Source organism: Sorex araneus, chromosome X, assembly GCF_027595985.1.
Source record: "Sorex araneus isolate mSorAra2 chromosome X, mSorAra2.pri, whole genome shotgun sequence".
Taxonomy (NCBI): Eukaryota; Metazoa; Chordata; class Mammalia; order Eulipotyphla; family Soricidae; genus Sorex; species Sorex araneus.
In genome coordinates, this window is record NC_073313.1 from 288,265,584 (window position 1) to 288,283,039 (window position 17,456).

Sequence of the window (17,456 nt, forward strand, 5' to 3'; positions counted from 1 at the left end):
GGAGCGAGAGGGTCTGTGCGCCGTGGGGGCCAGGCGGGTGCTTGGCAGGACCCTTCCATCGGACCCCGGGGCACGGCGAGGGAAGGTCAGGCAGCACAAAAGTCCCTCTGCAGCTGCTGGATGGTTCTCCAGAGGAGACCCGGCCTGCCAGGAGCTCGGGCGTCAGGTCCCAGAAAGCAGGACTGGCCAGTGGGTCAGGGTCCGGGGGCTGCCACCATGCAGCAGGCCCGGCCACACGTACGCTCACTGGTTCTGGTGCAGAACCCCAACAGGGGCCAGGGTGGCCTCTCTGCCTGGCGTCGGGCGCTTCACTGCTCGGGCTGGGGATTCGCTTCCTGGTGTCCACTCCCCTGATGGGGCCAGACCCCACAGGGAGCGTCCGCCCAAACATACCCAGCAGTCCCGGGCTCTCCCACGGCAACTGGGGAGCTGCACCCCCAGGCCGTGGAGGCCCCAGGGCCACCGGCAGGGAAGCTGGGTCAGCTCCAGCAGCAGAGCGGGGACACGGCAAGCGCCAGCCTCCTCCCTCAGCTGCCAGCCTCGGGGCTGGACCCTCGACACCTCCTTCCACAGCCCTGTATGTCGTCAGTTCCTCCAGTGTCCACGGTGACCCGCTCGGAGGAGTCTCGCGTGGTCTCGCCACTGTCGCTGGCGAATCAGAAAAGTGTCCCTCCTGCACATGCTGTCACAGGAGATGGACCTGTGAACGCTGCTTCCCCAGCCCCAGGCCAGGGACCAAGGGCTCCCCCAGCCTCCAGGCAGGGCCTGGTGATGCGCTGCAATGGTCAGCACCTGTAACAGCGGACAGCGCCTGGTGACAGTGGTCAGCGCCTGGTGACAGTGGCCAGTGCCTGGTGACAGTGGCCAGTGCCTGGGACAGCGGCCAGTGCCTGGAGACAGCGGTCAGTGCCTGGTGACAGCGGCCAGTGCCTGGTGACAGTGGTCAGTCAGTGCCTGGTGATAGTGACCAGTGCCAGGTGACAATGGTCAGTGCCTGGTGACAGCGGCCAGTGCCTGGTGACAGTGGTCAGTCAGTGCCTGGTGATAGTGACCAGTGCCAGGTGACAATGGTCAGTGCCTGGTAACAGTGGCCAGTGCCTGGTGACAGCGGCCAGTGCCTGGTGATAGTGACCAGTGCCTGGAGACAGTGGTCAGTGCCTGGTGACAGCGGCCAGTGCCTGGTGACAGTGGTCAGTCAGTGCCTGGTGACAGTGGCCAGTGCCTGGTGACAGTAACCAGTGCCTGATGACAGTGACCAGCACCTGGTGACAGTGGCCAGTGGCTGGTGACAGTGGCCAGTGCCTGGTGACAGCGGTCAGTGCCTGGTGACAGTGGTCAGTCAGTGCCTGGTGACAGTGACCAGTGCCAGGTGACAATGGTCAGTGCCTGGTAACAGTGGCCAGTGCCTGGTGATAGCAACCAGTGCCTGGTGATAGCAACCAGTGCCTGGTGACAGTGGTTAGTGCTTGGTGACAGTGACCAGTGCCTGGTGACAGTAGCCAGTGCCTGGTGACAGCGGCCAGTTCCTGGTGATAGTGGCCAGTGCCTGGTGACAGTGGTCAGTCAGTGCCTGGTGACAGTGACCAGTGCTGGGTGACAGTGGTCAGTGCCTGGTGACAATGGTCAGTGCCTGGTGATAGTGGTCAGCACCTAGTAACAGTGGTCAGTGCCTGGTGACAATGGTCAGTGCCTGGTAACAGTGGCCAGTGCCTGGTGATGGTGGTCAGTGCCTAGTAACAGTGGTCAGTGCCTAGTAACAGTGGTCAGTGCCTGGTGACAGTGGCCAGTGCCTGGTGACAGTGGTCAATCAGTGCCTGGTGACAGTGGTCAGTGCCTGGTGACAGCAGTCAGTGCCTGGTGACAGTGGCCAGTGCCTGGTGACAGTGGTCAGTGCCTGGTGGCAGTGGCCAGTGCCTGGTGACAGCGGCCAGTGCCTGGTGACAGTGGCCAGTGCCTGGTGACAGTGGCCAGCACCTGATGACAGTGGTCAGTGCCTAGTGGCAGTGACCAGCACCTGGTGACAGTGGCCAGTGCCTGATGACAGCGGCCAGTGCCTGGTGACAGTGGCCAGTGCCTGGTGACAGTGGCCAGCACCTGATGACAGTGGTCAGTGCCTGGTGGCAGTGACCAGCACCTGGTGACAGTGGTCAGCACCTAGCTGAGCTCCTGCACATGATGTCCCTGCGGTGTCCACCCACGGTGTGGAGCGGGAGGCTGGGGCCATGCAGACCATGCTGTTCTCAGCACAGCACACCAGCCTCTTATAGTCCCTTCCTGACCCAGGGGACAGTGGACAGCCACAGAGCTGCAGGCTGATGTCTCCAAGCACGCAGAGGTGGGCACATCACAGGCTGACAGCAGGAGCTTACTCAGTGTGCGCTGACCAGCTCTGGGCCAGCTGTGACGGCCAGGGCAGCCTGGCCCACCCGCTCCCAGGCCCCCTCAGAAGCCTGCTCTTAGCAGGAAGTTCTCTATAAGGCCAGGGCCAGGCTGCCCGTGTAACCAGCCGCCTCTCCCCAGGGCCCCCTGCACCCCGCGGCCTGTGACCGCACACAGCAGCTCCTGCCTCGGGCCGCCCTGCAGAGCCCACCCACGCCCGTGGCACAGGTGAGCTGGGGAGGGCACCCAGGATCAAGGGGTCCCCCTGCGTCTGGGGGGAGGGGTCCAGCTGTGCCATGTACCGAGTCAGGATCCCCAGATGGGAGCCTTTTCCCAACATACGGGGGCGTGGGGAGCCTGAAGTGTCCCCTTTGTCACTTCCCTTTGTCTGCCAGTCTGCCAGTCTCCCACATGCCTCTCCTCCCGTGCAACTTCGGATCAGCCTTCAACCACAGGAAAGGTCTGGATTGGGGCAGGATCCCAGGGAGCTATGAGACCACGGGTTATAAATATCATATCTGAGTCCCCCAACGCCAAAGGGGATGGGAGCTTTGCGGGGTGATTTCTCCCTCAGCCCCCAACACTCCGTGAGCTGGTGGGCCATGAGAACTCAGAGCCTGCAGAGCGAGGGGCACGGGAACCTGGCCTGTGTGGAAATTACTGGGTCTGCCTGACCTCCAGGATGAGGCGACCCCTGAGATGAGGCTGGAGGACGCAGGGAGAAAGGACAGGGGGTCAGCCGGGAATGGCTGCACTTGGGGCTGGGAGAGGCGAAGGAAATAGAGGCCACTCGGTCCAGACGCTCCCTGAGGCCAGAGCCTGAGCCAGTCGTGAGGAGCCTTTGGCTTTGCTCACTTGCCCAGCAGGGGCCTTGCTCCGTGCTGGCCCGTACGGACATCTGTGGGCTGCAGATCTCTCCCCACAGACAGAAGCCCCCCTCAGAATAGGAGCTCAGGAGCAGCAGTGCCAAATGTTTCTGGAACCAGAAATGCTCTCGCTGGCACCTGTTTGCAGCCAGCATTGGCGGGGCAAGGGTGGAGGGCTGCCCTACACACGCACCACGTCAGAGTCTTGACCTACTCCGCCCATGCGACACTGTCCGCCTCCCTGACTTGGCCAATGCATTTGGTAAGGAACTGAAACTTGTTCAACCCAAGACATGTGAAATGAGACTTTCAATTCCCGGATCTTGAACTGAGAATGTCTGCGACACTACAGAGTGGGAGCACGGTCCAGTTACAGCCCGTGCATAAGTTCTCCCAGAGAGCCCTGCATCGGGATCCGATGTGAGATAGGGTAGGACCCCAACTAACAGGAGGTATTCCAGCAAGTCGCCAGTTCTGAGACAAGGAGGCAAAGGCAGGTGTCGCGAATGCAGCCTTAGCGACATCGGGGTCCATCCTGTGGCACTTGGCCCGAGCTCCCACTGGCCACGACGGTCACCACTCTCTGCAGCAGGCTCTGCTTGAGGGCGCTGTGGGGTAGACCGAGCATGGAGTCGGTCTGCTGCCCACAGCAGCCACAGCCCCAGTCTGGAGGCAGAAATAACTCGCCCCCACTTTTGTTTTTTGACTCTGCCTTGAAGTTTTCAGCTCAGTTCAGCATGTTCCAGACCATCAAAGATCAGCTGGAGCAGCGGACGCGGGTGCTACAGGCCAATATCCGGTGGCAACAGGAGGAGCTGCATAAGATCCAGGAGCAGCTGTGCCTGGTCCAGGATTCCAGTGTGCAGGTGACACATCCCTGACAGGGCCCAGTGTGCAGGTGACACATCCCTGACAAGGCCCAGTGTGCGGGTGACACATCCCTGACAGGGCACAGTGTGCAGGTGACACATCCCTGACAGGGCCCAGTGTGCGATTGACATACCCCTGACAGGGCCCAGTGTGCGGGTGACACATCCCTGACAGGGCCCAGTGTGTGGGTGACACATCCCTGACAGGGCACAGTGTGTGGGTAACATGTCTTTGACAGGGCCCAGCGTGCGGGTAACACATCCCTGACAGGGCACAGTGTGCAGGTGATACATTCCTGACAGGGCACAGTGTGCAGGTGACACGTCCCTGACAGGACCGCAGAGTGCAGGTGATACATCCCTGACAGGGCACAGTGTGCAGGTGACATACCCCTGACAGGACCATAGTGTACAGGTTGACATATCCCTGACAGGGCCCAGTGTGCGATTGACATACCCCTGACAGGGCCCAGTGTGTGGGTGACACATCCCTGACAGGCCCCAGTGTGTGGGTAACATGTCTTTGACAGGGCCCAGCGTGCAGGTGACACATCCCTGACAGGCCCCAGTGTGTGGGTAACATGTCTTTGACAGGGCCCAGCGTGCAGGTGACACATCCCTGACAGGGCACGCGTGAGGGGGCAGCAAGAGGAGCCGGTCCCCTGTGCCCTCGTCATCCCTCTTACCGTGCTCTAAACAGCAGCTGTTAGCTGCAGCCCAAGGTGTCTTTCCTGGAGTCCTTTGAGACAGTCTTCCCACAGGGAAAGAAAATAGTCCATATTGCATCTCTCATGGCGCGTGACTTCTGCAGGTTTCCTCTGTGTCGATTCAGGCTGTGTTTCTGCCAGCGCAGAAAAGCACGTTCCTCGCGGTCTCCGGGTCGTGTGGGGGAGCTGGTGCAGGAGCTCTGCTGGGCACCGGGACGCCCGTCCCGACTCCCCACTGCAGACACGCTCACCCCGCACCACACACGCTCCCTGAGCACCACCAGCCATGGCCCCAGCTTCCCTTGACCCAGCTTCAGGAAAGAGAACAGAAGCCAGCCCTCAGCGCCCTGACTGGGGGGTGCCCGGGGACGCCCCAGATTCTGCCTCCCTCCCCACCACTCCCCTTCACTTGCCGCTTCCCAGCTCTAGTACTTCCAGGGCTGGCTGAGCAGCACTTGCCTCGGCCTGAGAACTTGAATGGAATTTATATACTTAATAACAAGGGGGAAACCAAGCCAGAAACTGCTGTATAGAAAGAGCCTTCAGGGCCACACTCAGTGGTTTCCTGCTTTTTTAACATCAATGCTGATTTATAAAATAACAGGCCACACAAACTTACCTCCTCTACCCCTTATAAACACTGTTGCTTCCCTCCTTGCACCAGTGCGTCTTGTTCAACCCTCAGGAGCGCCTGCATCCTCTAAGAGCTGCTTCATTCTTCGCTTCTTCCCTCTTTCATTCCTGCACATTTGTCTTGCAGTGGAATTTTCCAAAGAACTCGGAAATGCACAGAGAACCAAGCAATCTGTATTCTTGTACTTTTGCAAGTTAAAAAAGAATTTAAATATATATATATATATATATATATATATTCCAAAATGTTCTACAAAACTAGTTTTTTAAAGAAACAAAGAGGCAAAATCACATGATTTAAGTATAAAGGCCTTCGAGTAAACAGTGAGTCCCAGGAGCCCCCTGGAGCGTGGGTCGGACCAGACAGAGGCCGGTGCTTCACGATTGCTCCACGGGGCTTCCCTTAGCAGTCCCTCTCACTCTGCACTTCTGGAGTGTTCTGTCATAGAAACATCTGTCCACACAGCAGGGAAAGGCACCTGAGTATAGATCATTTGCTCTTTGGGGCTGTTTTTCCCCCGATAATGTTTCTCACTTGGGTTGGGGCTGACTTCTATCCTTACTCTTTCTCTGAAGTTGCCCCAGCTTGCTTTTAAGCAAGCACACACATGTGTGCACCCGTGTGCAGCCGCGCCGAGCCCCTCGGCTCTCCTCAAGTTTCCACGTCGCCTTAACTGTCAACGGGGCGGGCTCCTCCCGCACGCTGTGACCTTTCCACCTCTGTGGGTTTTCACTGAGATTGTGTCGCCCTGTGAAAGGGAGTAAGATATTCTGACCAACAGCACTTAGTCCCGAGGAGGTAGCCAACCCAGGTGCTGCTGAGGCTGGCGCTGCATCTGCGGCTCTGCTGTAAGAGACGCGCGCCCTCTGCTGGCCAATGCGGGGCCTGGCGGGACAGAAGCCAATAACGTGCTCACCGGCCAGAGCCAAAGTACAGTGGAGGGCATTGGCCTCGCACACAGCCAGGTGCCGGGTCTAATCCCAGCACCCCATATGGTCCACTGAGACCGCCAGGAGTGACCCCTGAGTGCAGAGTCAAAAGTCAGCCCTGACCACTGCAGGGTGATGCCCAAAACAGAAAGAAATGTGTTTCCTTTTTTTTTTTTAATTTTGTATTAGTGAATCACCGTGGGGTACAGTTACAAACTTACAAACTTTCATGTTTGTATTTAGTTTACATCCCTCCACCAGTGCCCATTCTCCTCCACCAATGATCCCAGTATCCCTCCCACCACCCCCATCCCAACCCCCACCACCCTACCCTGCCTCTGCGGCAGGGCATTCCCTTTTGTTCTCTCTCCTGTTGGGTGTTGTAGTTTGCAATAGAGGTATTGAGTGGCCATCATGTTCAGTTTATAGTCTACTTTTGGTATGCAGCTTTCAACACGAGTGGGTCCTCCCAACATTCTCTCCTAGGTGTTCCCTTCTCTGTCTCTTCTGTCTTTCCCCCCAGCATGTGAAGCCAGTTTCCAAGCTGTGGGGCAGACCTTCTGGTTCTTATCTCTACTACTCTCGGGTGTTAGTGCCCCATTCTGCTACTTTATATTCCACAGATGAGTGCGATCTTTCTATGTCTGTCTCTTTCTTTCTGACTCATTTCACTCAACATGATACTTTCCATGTTGATCCACTTACATGCGAATTTCATGACTTCATTTTTTCTAACAGCTGCATAGTATTCCAAGGTTTTGCCGACCTTGTCTTCAATGTACCTTAGGGAATCTGGTCTGATGTTGAGGTCTTTAATCCATTTTGATCTGACTTTTGTACATGGTGATAGGTGGAGATCTAAGCCCATTTTTTTTTGCATGTAGTTGTCCAGTTTTGCCAGCACAATTTGTTAAAAATGCTTTCCTTGCTCCACTACACATTTCAAGAAATGTGCTTCTTGACTGACTCATTGTGAGATACACAGCTACAAAGCTGTTCATGATCGGGTTTCCATCATACAATCATCCAACACCCGTTCTTCACTAGAGTACATTTCCCAGCACCAGTGTCCCCAGGTTTCCAGTACCCACCCACCTCAGCCTGCATCTATGATCTAAGGCAGGCACTTCTATCTCTCTCTCTCTCCCTCTTTCTCTCTCTCCTCTCTCATATTGGACATTATAGTTTGTAATTTAAATACTGAAAGGTTATCATCTATATGCCTTCGCCTACTTTCAACACTTAGTTCTTGTCCAGAGTGATCATTTCCAACTATTATTGTCATAGTGCTCCCTTCTCTACCCTAACTGCCCTGAGCTCCCCTGCCCCCCAACACACACAAACACACACACACACACACACACACACACACACACTGTGGCAGGCTTCCAACCACTGGCCCGTTTTTCCTGTCCTTGTCTTAGCTGACTCGGCTCACTGGTGCACGCATCATGGAGCGTGGAGTAGGCATGCCCCATCTCAGAGCTACGCCACGGCGTCTGGCGTCATGTGAGCAAGCATCTGCTCTCCAAGCAAAGGCCTCGTTTGTTAGCTCATTTATTTATTCTGTGATTTCTTAGGTGCTTTTTATAGATCTAAAGAAGCAACGGTGTGGGAAAACTTTTATTTTCTCATTTTAAATATTACCGCTAGCAGTTACTGTGTCTCAGCATAAATTCCATTTAATCCCATATAAAGTAGGTGCTGTAGGGGCTGGAGTGATAGCACAGCGGGTAAGGTGTTTGCCTTGCACGCAGCTGACCTGGGTTCGATCCCCGGCATCCCATATGGTCCCCTGAGCACTGCCAGAAGTAATTCCTGAGTGCAGAGTCAGGAATAACCCCTGAGCATCACCAGGTGTGATCCAAAAGGCAAAAATAAATAAAGTAGGTGCTATTAATGTCACTAATTAGCAAGAAGGCTGGAAGTAATGAAAAGCTCTGGAAATTGTCCACGTGCACTGAATTAAAGGACCTCTGATTTGAACTTTTTATGCTGCTGGTCATGAGGAAAGGCTTCTTTGCTTTTCATCTTTAATCAGAATGGAAATCCATATCCAGCCAGAAAAAGGAAGTCTGATACTCAGTTTGAGCGCCAGGTGTTTGCTTCAGAGACAGCTTGCAGGCACTGGAGATCTCACCTGCTAGTAGGCAAGGCAGGACAGAGGGTGGGCGGCTGCCACGCATCTCATTCCACCAGCCCCCGCATGCATCCTCGCCTCAGCCGCTCCTTCCAGAGCCCAAACACCAACCTGGTCTCTGGGCATCCCCGTCCTGGCCTCGTGCCACAGCCGCTCTGGCCCTGCCCTCTCGCCGTGCAGCCTTGAGCCACGAGTGGGCGCAGACTCAGAGGTACGCCACTCTGTCCCAGATGTTCCTGCAGCAGCCGGCCGCGTCCCTGAGCCTCGAGGGACAGCAGCCGCTCCCGCCGAGGCCGGCCACACGCCCGCAGCTGCAGCTGCCCGGACAGATGCCCCCCGCCCCAGCCACAGCCCCGCAGCTGCTTCGAGACGCCAGCGTGATGCTCACCCAGGTGAGGGGTGGGCAAGCAGCAGATCCAGAAGCCGACTGTACATCGGGGGAACCCCCGAGCCCCTGGGCCACGATTCCCTTAGGTCACCTCGAGCCCAGGTCTGCGGAGAGATTGCTCAAGTCATAGAAAACCCAGTTAGGGCCCAGGACTGTGTGACAAGACCCGAGGACCCCCACGGATAGCCTTGCTGGCCCCCAGTACCGCTCGCTGTGGCTGTGAACTGATTCGTGTGTGAGATCCAACAGTGCTCAGGAGCACCCCACGCATGGGGACCCTCTGCAGAAGGGGTTCCAGCAGGCACCCAAGCCCATCTGCCTCTGCTGTGCCCTATCAGTAGGCACCCCCAGCAGGACTGCAGTGTGGACGCCCAAACAGTCATGCTGCAGACACACTGGCCCTCGCCCATCGTCTGCTCCAGGCCTGACCATTACCAGCCGACCCTTCCACTCTGCCTGCTCCCTGCAGTGCCCTCGGTGCATCCACCAGCCGCAGGGGTGGGGCGGGCCCAGCCTCCAGGAGTGGCAGGGCGGACAGGCCAAGGGAGCAACCTGTGTCAGTTCTGAGGGTCTGAGTCCAGCCCCTCGGGTTTGCCTCAGGCGGGAGTCTGCAAGGCCAGTACCGAGAACCCTTCTTGGCCTCAGAAACTGTGTCTGCTAGGCCCTGGGAACGTAACTGCGTGCCAGAGGCGGGCAAGTGCTCACACGCTGAGTCCGCTTCTCTACGACCTGAGGGCTTTACTCCAACGTGTGGCCCTTCTTTTTCTTTTTTTTAATTTATTAATTTTTTTAATTTTTTAACTAGTGAGTCACAGTGAGGGTACAGTTACAGATTCACACATTTTCGTGCTTGTTTTTCCCTCATGCAATGTTCCAGAGCCCATCCCTCCACCAGTGTCCATTCTCCACCACCAATGAACCCAGTATCCCTCCCACAGCCCAGTACCATAACCCCCACCCCACCCCGTACCAATTAAAACAGTATGGTACTGGAACAAAGGCAGAGTCACAGACCAATGGAACAGAGTGGAATATCCTTACTCACAACCCCAAATGTGGCCCTTCTTGTACCTGGCGGCCAACAATAAAACTAGCAAGTGAGAATGGCTGAGCAGGTCCCAGAGAGGAAACGGAGGGAGCACTTGCATGGCCCGTGGAGCTCTGGGGCGGAGACTGGGGACGCCTAGTTGGGGGGGAGCAAAGGTGGCCACTCCTGCCCTCGCACCTCAGCAAACAGCTGGGCCCCTATCCCTCGGGACAGGTGACGGCAGCGGGCAAGGTCCAGAACAAAGTAACAAGCCAGCCCGGGGGTGGGGAGCACCTCAGGTGCTCATACGGCTTGGTCAGCAGCCGGGCCAGCGTGGGGGTCCAGCGGGCAGCCCCCTGGTTAGGTGTGTGGGTCGCTCTGTGCCTGAATCAGTGGGCACATGGTCTCAGAGCGACACGGGCAGTGCAGGGCTCTAAGGACAGGGCAGGGGTTGGACTGCGGAACTGACCTCCCCAGGCACCTCGAGCAAAGACAGGAGGCAACGGGAAGGAGGGAGAGGGGTCCAACAGGAGCCGGTGGGAAGGGCGGGTTGGGGGGAGGGCCGGGGAGAAGGGCTGGGAGAGAGGGAGGAGGGGTGGGAGAGGGGCTGCTGGGGAAGGAGGGGGGCTGGCCACCAGTCCGCGGCGTGGCTATGCGGTTTGGGAAGAGAAGGTTCGGCTGACTGGGTGTCTGGGCTGAGAGCTGAGGCCTGTCCTGGGCCCCAGAGCGGCGCCCACGGTGTCAGCAGCTGTCTGCGGGCGAGGGGAGGGGCAGACGCACACGTGATGGGCCGGGGGGCTGGGGCCACGAGGCCTGAGTGCATGTTTGTCTTGGAAATGATGCTGCAGGGCCAGAAGCCGGTGAGAAGCCCCCAGCTCCCGCAGGCCAGCGGGCAGCTGCCCTCCCCATTCAGCAGCGCCGAGCCTGGGCTCCCCCCGGGGCACCTGAGCGCGCCAGCCCCTGCCAGCCAGGACGCCAGCCAGTGCCAGCCCAGCCCAGACTTCAGCCACGACCGCCAGCTCCGGTACCTGCGCCTTTACCTAAGGGGACTCGACCAGCGGCCAGCGGCAGGACGCATGCCCCCAGCCCTCCCGCTCACACTGCAGGGGCTCCTGCTCTGTCTGTCCGTCTGTCTGTCTGTGGGCCAGGCTCTGTGGCAGGCTCTGTGCGTGGCCAGCTGGAGAAATACAGGTCTGGACCGGCCTCTGCAGGCAGCCTGTGAGCTGCCTTCTAGCACTGGGCGGTGCCTAGTGGTGCTCGGGGGTCATTCCCAGCCCAGTGCTCGCAGCAGTCGCAGGGGTTTGTCCTTGGCCCGGGAATAAACGTTCTGCCCAAGCTGACCCAAAGGCCAAAGTTGTCTCTCAAGCCCTGGGCACAAGCCAGGCACATCCCTTGGAAACTAGAAAGCAAGATCGCCCGTCCTGTCAGCGCCAGGCCCCAGGGACGCCCGGGCGGGCAGGGCTGCTGGCGGGCCCGCGTGCACCTGCTGGGCGCTGAGCAGCCCTCGGCGTCTCTCCCTCTGCCCAGGTTGCTGCTGAGTCAGCCCATCCAGCCCATGATGCCCGGGTCCTGCGAGGCGCGGCCGCCCTCCGAGGCCAGCAGGACTGGACGGCCAGCCAAGTAGGTGGCGAGGGGGCAGAGGAGGGCGGGTGCCCTGCGTGCGGGCTGAGGTCCCCCCACCTGTCCCTCGAGTCTCGCCATCGCTCCCGGTGCCAGCTGAGCACTGTCTCCTCCTTCCCCCTCCTGGCCCTGTCCTGACACCTGTGGCCCCAGCAGAACCTGCTCCCTGGGGCCAGCTTGTGCTGGGGCACGTGGACGCCTATGGGTGGGGGGTGGGCATCCTGCTGGCTCCCCACACACACACCATGCACAAACGCTCTGCCCGCTTCTGTTCTGGTGACTGGAGGCCCAGGAACATCAGTGAAGACTTGAGAAGTTCCAGCAAAACAGCTTCTGGCCCTTTGAAATGAGGCCAATTCATCTCACAGACAGTGGGGGATGTAGGGGGAGTAGAGCAATAGCACAGCAGGGAGGGCGTTTGCCTTGACGCGGCTGACCCAGGTTCAATCCCCAGCATCCATAGGGTCCCATGAGCACCACCAGGAGTGATTCCTGAGTGAGAGCCAGGAGGAACCCCTGAGCATCGTGGGGTATGGCCCAAAATGCGGAAACTGGATTGTCTTGGTGCAAGGCAAACACCCTACCCTCTGTCCTCTCCATTGGCCTGTCAGTTGCTGATTGGAGCTATTGAATACATTTGGTGGTGGTGGTGGGATGGGGTTGGGGCTATTCACTGGGAGAACTTTTGTGAAATGACTGTTTAAGACTTTGCCTAACTAGTAAAGGAGGTCATACCAACTTTTGTGTTTTATTTGCATAGCTGCTTTATGTAGACTAGAAGTAAGTCTTATCAGATGAGTTCTTCTCTATCTCTATACTTCCCAGCGGGAAGTATTCTGTTTATGTGGATATCAGACTACGGTTCTCTTTTCCTCCACCACTGGACATTGGGTCGCTTCTTGGCTCCTGGGAATCATGTGTCTGAATCATGCCATTGTCAATGTAAATTAACATATTTTTGTGTGTCTCTACTTTTACTTCTCTGTGGTGTCTGCCTGGACGTGGAATTGCTATTTCATAATTAATGTTTGATTTTCTAGAAATGCTGCCCTTCAGAAGCTGCACCATTGAACACTCCTACCGGCTCTACGCCAGGGGCTGTTTTGTTTCATCCACATGCACCAGGGTTATGATTTTTTTTTTCTGAGCCTGCCAATAGTTTTCATTACTGATTTTGGCTTAGTTATACTGTCTTGTGACACCTGGCATTGAGTATGCTTTGCATCTATCTCCCTGACGCCGAGTGAGGCCCGGCTTCCTGTCCGTGCCTACTGAGCACTGAGTCTTTCTTTAGAGAAATGCCCGTTCAAGGCTTTCACTAATTTTTTCAGTCCTGCTATTTGTGTTTTTATGTTGTTGAGTTGTGTGACTTGGGCTTATACTCTGGATATTGAGTTTTACTAGATATCGGTCTTTTCCTAGGTTGTCTTTTACCCCAAGGCCATGTCCTTTGACGCATAAAAGTTCTTATTCTGGTGGTGCCTAATAGTTGCTTTTCCTCTTGTGCCTATTGGTGTTGTACCAGCAGCTCCTTGCTAAACATGCTCTCCCCTCTCCGTGGAACCAGCAGGTATGCGCCGAGCCAGGCACTGTTTCAGAGTGCCGACGTGCCCCGGTCCAGCAGTGGCCCCTCGGCCCCCGTGTCTCTGATGGGGCAGGCCGTGCTCCACCCCAGCTTCCCTGCTGCCCAGCTGTCACCCCTGCAGCCCGGACAGGCCCAGCCGCAGCCTCAGCACTTCCCACAGGTGGGCACTTCTTCCCGCAGGTGGGCACTTCCTGTAGGTAGGCACTTCCCAGAGGCAGGCACTTCCCTCAGGTGGACACTTCCTGTAGGTAGGCACTTCCTACAGGCGGGCACTTTGCGCAGGTGGGCACTTCCCGAAGGTGGGCACTTTCTGTAGGTGGACACTTCTCACGGGTGGGCACTTTCTGCAGGTGGGCACTTCCTGAGGGTGGGCACTTCCTGTAGGCGGGCACGTCCTGCAGGCAGGCACTTCCTGTAAGTGGGCACTTCCCGTAGGTGGGCACTTCCTGTGGGTGGGCACCTCCCACAGATGAGCACTTCCTACAGGTGGGCAACCCCTACACGTGGCCAATAGGGCTGAATGCACCTGGGGCTCAAGAGATGAGGCTCAAGAGACGAGGCCCCCAGAGCACAGACCTGCCAACCCTTCCCTCCTGGCACCCAGGACTGTAGACTGTACGGAAATCAGTCCCAGCAGTTGCATGTTTGGCTGTTTTTAATGCTCCGAATTATAATGTCTATGTCCGTCCAGTATGAGAGACTGAGAAACAGCCATCGTGCTCCAATAGTTCATTTTTGAATCATTTTGATTTGTCCCAGAATAGGCATCAGTTGCCGTATTTGTTAGCATGCACATATCCTTCGGACAATTAAATTCACGTCTTATTAAGAGATGTGCCCTGACTTAATACCAGAGTGGTCTGTGGAGCTGTGGTTTTGCGGGAGAACGTGGCGCATGTCCACACATGGGCACTGCCGACTCCCAGCCAGAAGGAGGTTGCTGGGAGGAAGGAGGCTGAGGTTGTGGCCGGACAGAAGCACCTGCCTGTGCTGGACCTTCCCTCCCAGGTGTGCCAGGCACCCTTCCTGCCCAGTCCCTCCCCTGCCCTCTCCCCTCCCGCCCCACCCCCGGGGGGCTTGGCACAGCCTCCCCACAACCGTCAGAGGTGCTCGAGGCCATGTGAGAACTGAGACACTCCAAGGACGGTGGGGAGAGGCACCCTCGGAGTCTGGGGTAGGACCTCCATCCCAGTTGCCCGCTCCTCTTGGCTTCCTTGCTGCCCTCCTAGAATGGCGAATCCACACAGCACAGCGGCCCTGATACAGCTGAGGTGTGAAGTGAAAAGACGGGAACTGGGGTCAGGCAGGGGGTGCCTCTCTTTCCCCACCAGTGTCCGACAGCACCTGTGCTGGGAGGCACCATGGGAAGAACTGGGAGGGACTCTCTCTGTGGTGCTCAGGGCCTCTTGCTGGGGAGCAGGGCCAGCTCGGGGCAGCACGGTGGCTGGGTCTTCCTAGGAAGGAGGGGTGGGGGCAGCGGGAGGGGGAGGACATGGGTGATCAGACAGAGAGAGTCTGAAGTGAGGTGAGGCTGCCTGGGTTAGCTGGGGGGAGGGGAGGGCAACGGAGGCTATTCTAGGAAGTGGGTCGTGGGCTCATGAATTCCTGAGATCTGGCTGACCATGTGCGGCCTCTCGGACCCTAATCAAGATGTCTCCTAGCAGACATGGGGACCGTGGGACTCTGAGACAGCAGCGGGAAGCACGCTCTGTCTCTGTGACCCGCACCTGACCCAGGCCAGGCCCCTGCAGAGAGAGGCCAGAGCGGGGTGGGGAGGGGGGAGGCAGCATTCCAGCAGCTTGCCCAGCCCACGGGGCCTTTCCGAGTCCTCCCCTCCAAGGCCCCGCCAGCCAGGGGCAGGACGGCGGGCAGCCCCGTGGCACTTGCCCTCTCTCCTTGTCTCTGCAGGTGCAGGCGGCAGCCTCGCTGCACGGCGAGCCCCAGGACGCACTGCTCCTCTCCACCTACCCAGCGCCGCCTTCCCGCCCGGCCCGGAGGCTCAGCGGCCTGTCCGAAGCCTCGGGCCCCCAGCAGACCCCCCGGTAGTGACCTGGCACCTCGATCTGCTCACATCAGCTTTAAGTGCTGCCCAGGCCTGAGGGAGTCGGAGGAGGGGCTGGAGGCCTGTGTGCAGACGCGGGAACCTGGGCGGCAGACAGCCCTGCGTCCAGCCGGGAGCCCGGCCCGGGCACTCACCAGCCAGCCCGGACAGGGCCGCACCTCCCACAGCACCTGGCAGCTGCGGCCCACGCTGCCAGCGGCCTTCATGCCGATCCTCTTTCCTCTGCATTGTAGAAGCTCCGATCAGAGCTCTGCGGACCGGGGGAAGAAAGAGGTTCTGTCCCATTATGTTTCAGTGGCTATTCTTGTTCGCACAGCTGCCCAGAGGAGAAAATGTCAGCACTTTGCTTAGAAACAGAAAGTTCTCGTGACTTCCTGGGGACCCCAGCCAGCAAGTTGAAGAGCAGAGCTGGGTGGTCCTGAGCCTGACTGCAGACCCTCCCCCCTGTCCTCCCACCCCACGCCCTGCCTCAATGCCCCTCTGGGGGATTTTGTGTCCCCTACACACTGGACTGTTTCCTGTTGCCGTCACTGATTGCGACTAAGAACGGAGAACTCAGCGAAGCACCATCATGGTACTGATGTCTCAGTCAGCCAGGAGCTCTAAGGCTCTGAGAGGAGGGAGAGATGCCGGGCCGGAACCACCCGGCTCGCTGACCCAGGCCCACTGCCTCCTCTCAGGGTCCCAGGGTCAGGGGAGGAGTTTCCCTTTTGAAATGCACTTTGCTTTTTTTGTATGTTTTGTTATGTTGAGATGTTTCTAAAGAAGAGATTTTATGTAATTATAAGACAAAGTGGAGTGAACTGTACAGTTGTTGTAATAATGACCTATTTCTATATAAAATAAAATTGTATGCATTATGTGTAAATTATTTTGTATCTGAGACACCACTTTCTTTCCCAAATATAAAAGTTTGAAAGTTTTCTTGTGTTTTTCTGTGAATGGACATTTTATAATAAATTAACAAGTTTGTACAATTTCCTCCGGATGCATTTTCTGGCCCTTAAATCTGCATGCATACCTGTTTTGTCCATGAAAATTCCTCTTTTTTATTTTAAGGCATTTCTAAGGACAATCAAATATATTAAAAGAGGAGAAAAGTAAGCAAAAAATAGAACTGTGTTAAAAGTAGGTAAAGGGATATACATGACAACATTTCAGTATTTATATTGCAAACAGAGAGAGAGAGAGAGAGAGAGAGAGAGCCATGTGCCTGCCATAGAGGCAGGCTGGGGTGCAGTGGGGGGAGCCTGGGGACACTGTGCTGGGAAATGTGCAGTGGTGGAGGGATGGAACATAGAACACTATGTGACTGAAGCCTAATCATGAACAGCTTTGAATCACAGTTATTCAATTAAAAAATCTTGGGGCGGGGGCGGAGAATAAACCATTTAAACACTGAAAGTTTCTGGTAATACTTAACTTTCTAGATCCGAGAGCTCATGGAGGTAACTACAGTGTTCTCCAGCAGTGCATTCACCACCCCTAACTCCATCCACTGTCACAGCTCTGTGACATGCACACGGCTTATGGGTCTGTGTGGAGTGTGTGCATATGCACACATGGTGAGAGATGACCCAGCACCTCTGGTGGGTTTCTGCCAGTGACAGGCTTCCCTGTGCCACCTCAGGCTCACACATGTGTCCTTGTTGTATTCAACTGAGAATCAGGGGGCGCTCTGCAAGAGCCCTTCAGTGGGGGGCCAGGGGCACACACCCAGCAATGCCCAGGGGTTACTTCTGGCTTTGTGCTCAGAAATTACTCCTGGTGGTGCTTATGATGTCGGTGGGTCCCACGGGTGACTTACGTGAAGCGGGGAGGAGAAAGACGGTCACTTTCTCCCCAGCCGCCTCTACCACCTGGGACCCAGAGTTATTGGGTTCTTGTCTTCACTCACGGAAAAGAATTTCAGGAGTAGACAAGCAGTGAAGTAACAGATTTTATTTAGAGGTTTCTGAGGAAAGGAGGAAGGGATAAGTAGATAGGAAAAAACAGTAGGAATAACGCACTCAAGAGAGAGCGCGGGCTTCTCCAAGGGTGGAGGAAGCTCTACACACATCCTAGCACTGGACATGAAAGCATGAAAGTACACATCTCAAGGGGGGAGATGCGGGCGACACATGTGCTCGGGCACCACATGTGCTCGGCCACGTGGGCACAAGCAGCACATGAGCTCAGGCAGCATATGCGAGCACTTCCTTTGTTCAAGGTGGCCTTTATAGGGTTTCTCCAACCTGCCCCTACGTGGGG

General features: G+C 56.7%; 1 protein-coding gene across 10 annotated transcripts in view; it reads left to right on the forward strand.

The window, feature by feature from the left end:
• The window catches only part of NPAS2 (neuronal PAS domain protein 2), a 160,237-nt gene extending 144,050 nt beyond the window's left edge, over window positions 1-16,187 (forward strand). For 7 of the 10 annotated variants that reach the window (XM_055120131.1, XM_055120125.1, XM_055120129.1 and 4 more), the window contains 7 exons: window positions 2,521-2,607; window positions 3,965-4,111; window positions 8,755-8,916; window positions 10,788-10,963; window positions 11,467-11,559; window positions 13,127-13,304; window positions 15,053-16,187. In XM_055120131.1, coding sequence (XP_054976106.1) covers window positions 2,521-2,607; window positions 3,965-4,111; window positions 8,755-8,916; window positions 10,788-10,963; window positions 11,467-11,559; window positions 13,127-13,304; window positions 15,053-15,190 — 981 coding nt within the window. In that variant the 3' untranslated portion in view covers window positions 15,191-16,187. The remainder of the gene's footprint in view (window positions 1-2,520; window positions 2,608-3,964; window positions 4,112-8,754; window positions 8,917-10,787; window positions 10,964-11,466; window positions 11,560-13,126; window positions 13,305-15,052) is intronic. The other 3 variants (XM_055120126.1, XM_055120128.1, XM_055120127.1) reach the window with 3 other exon arrangements.
• Window positions 16,188-17,456: the final 1,269 nt, after the last annotated feature.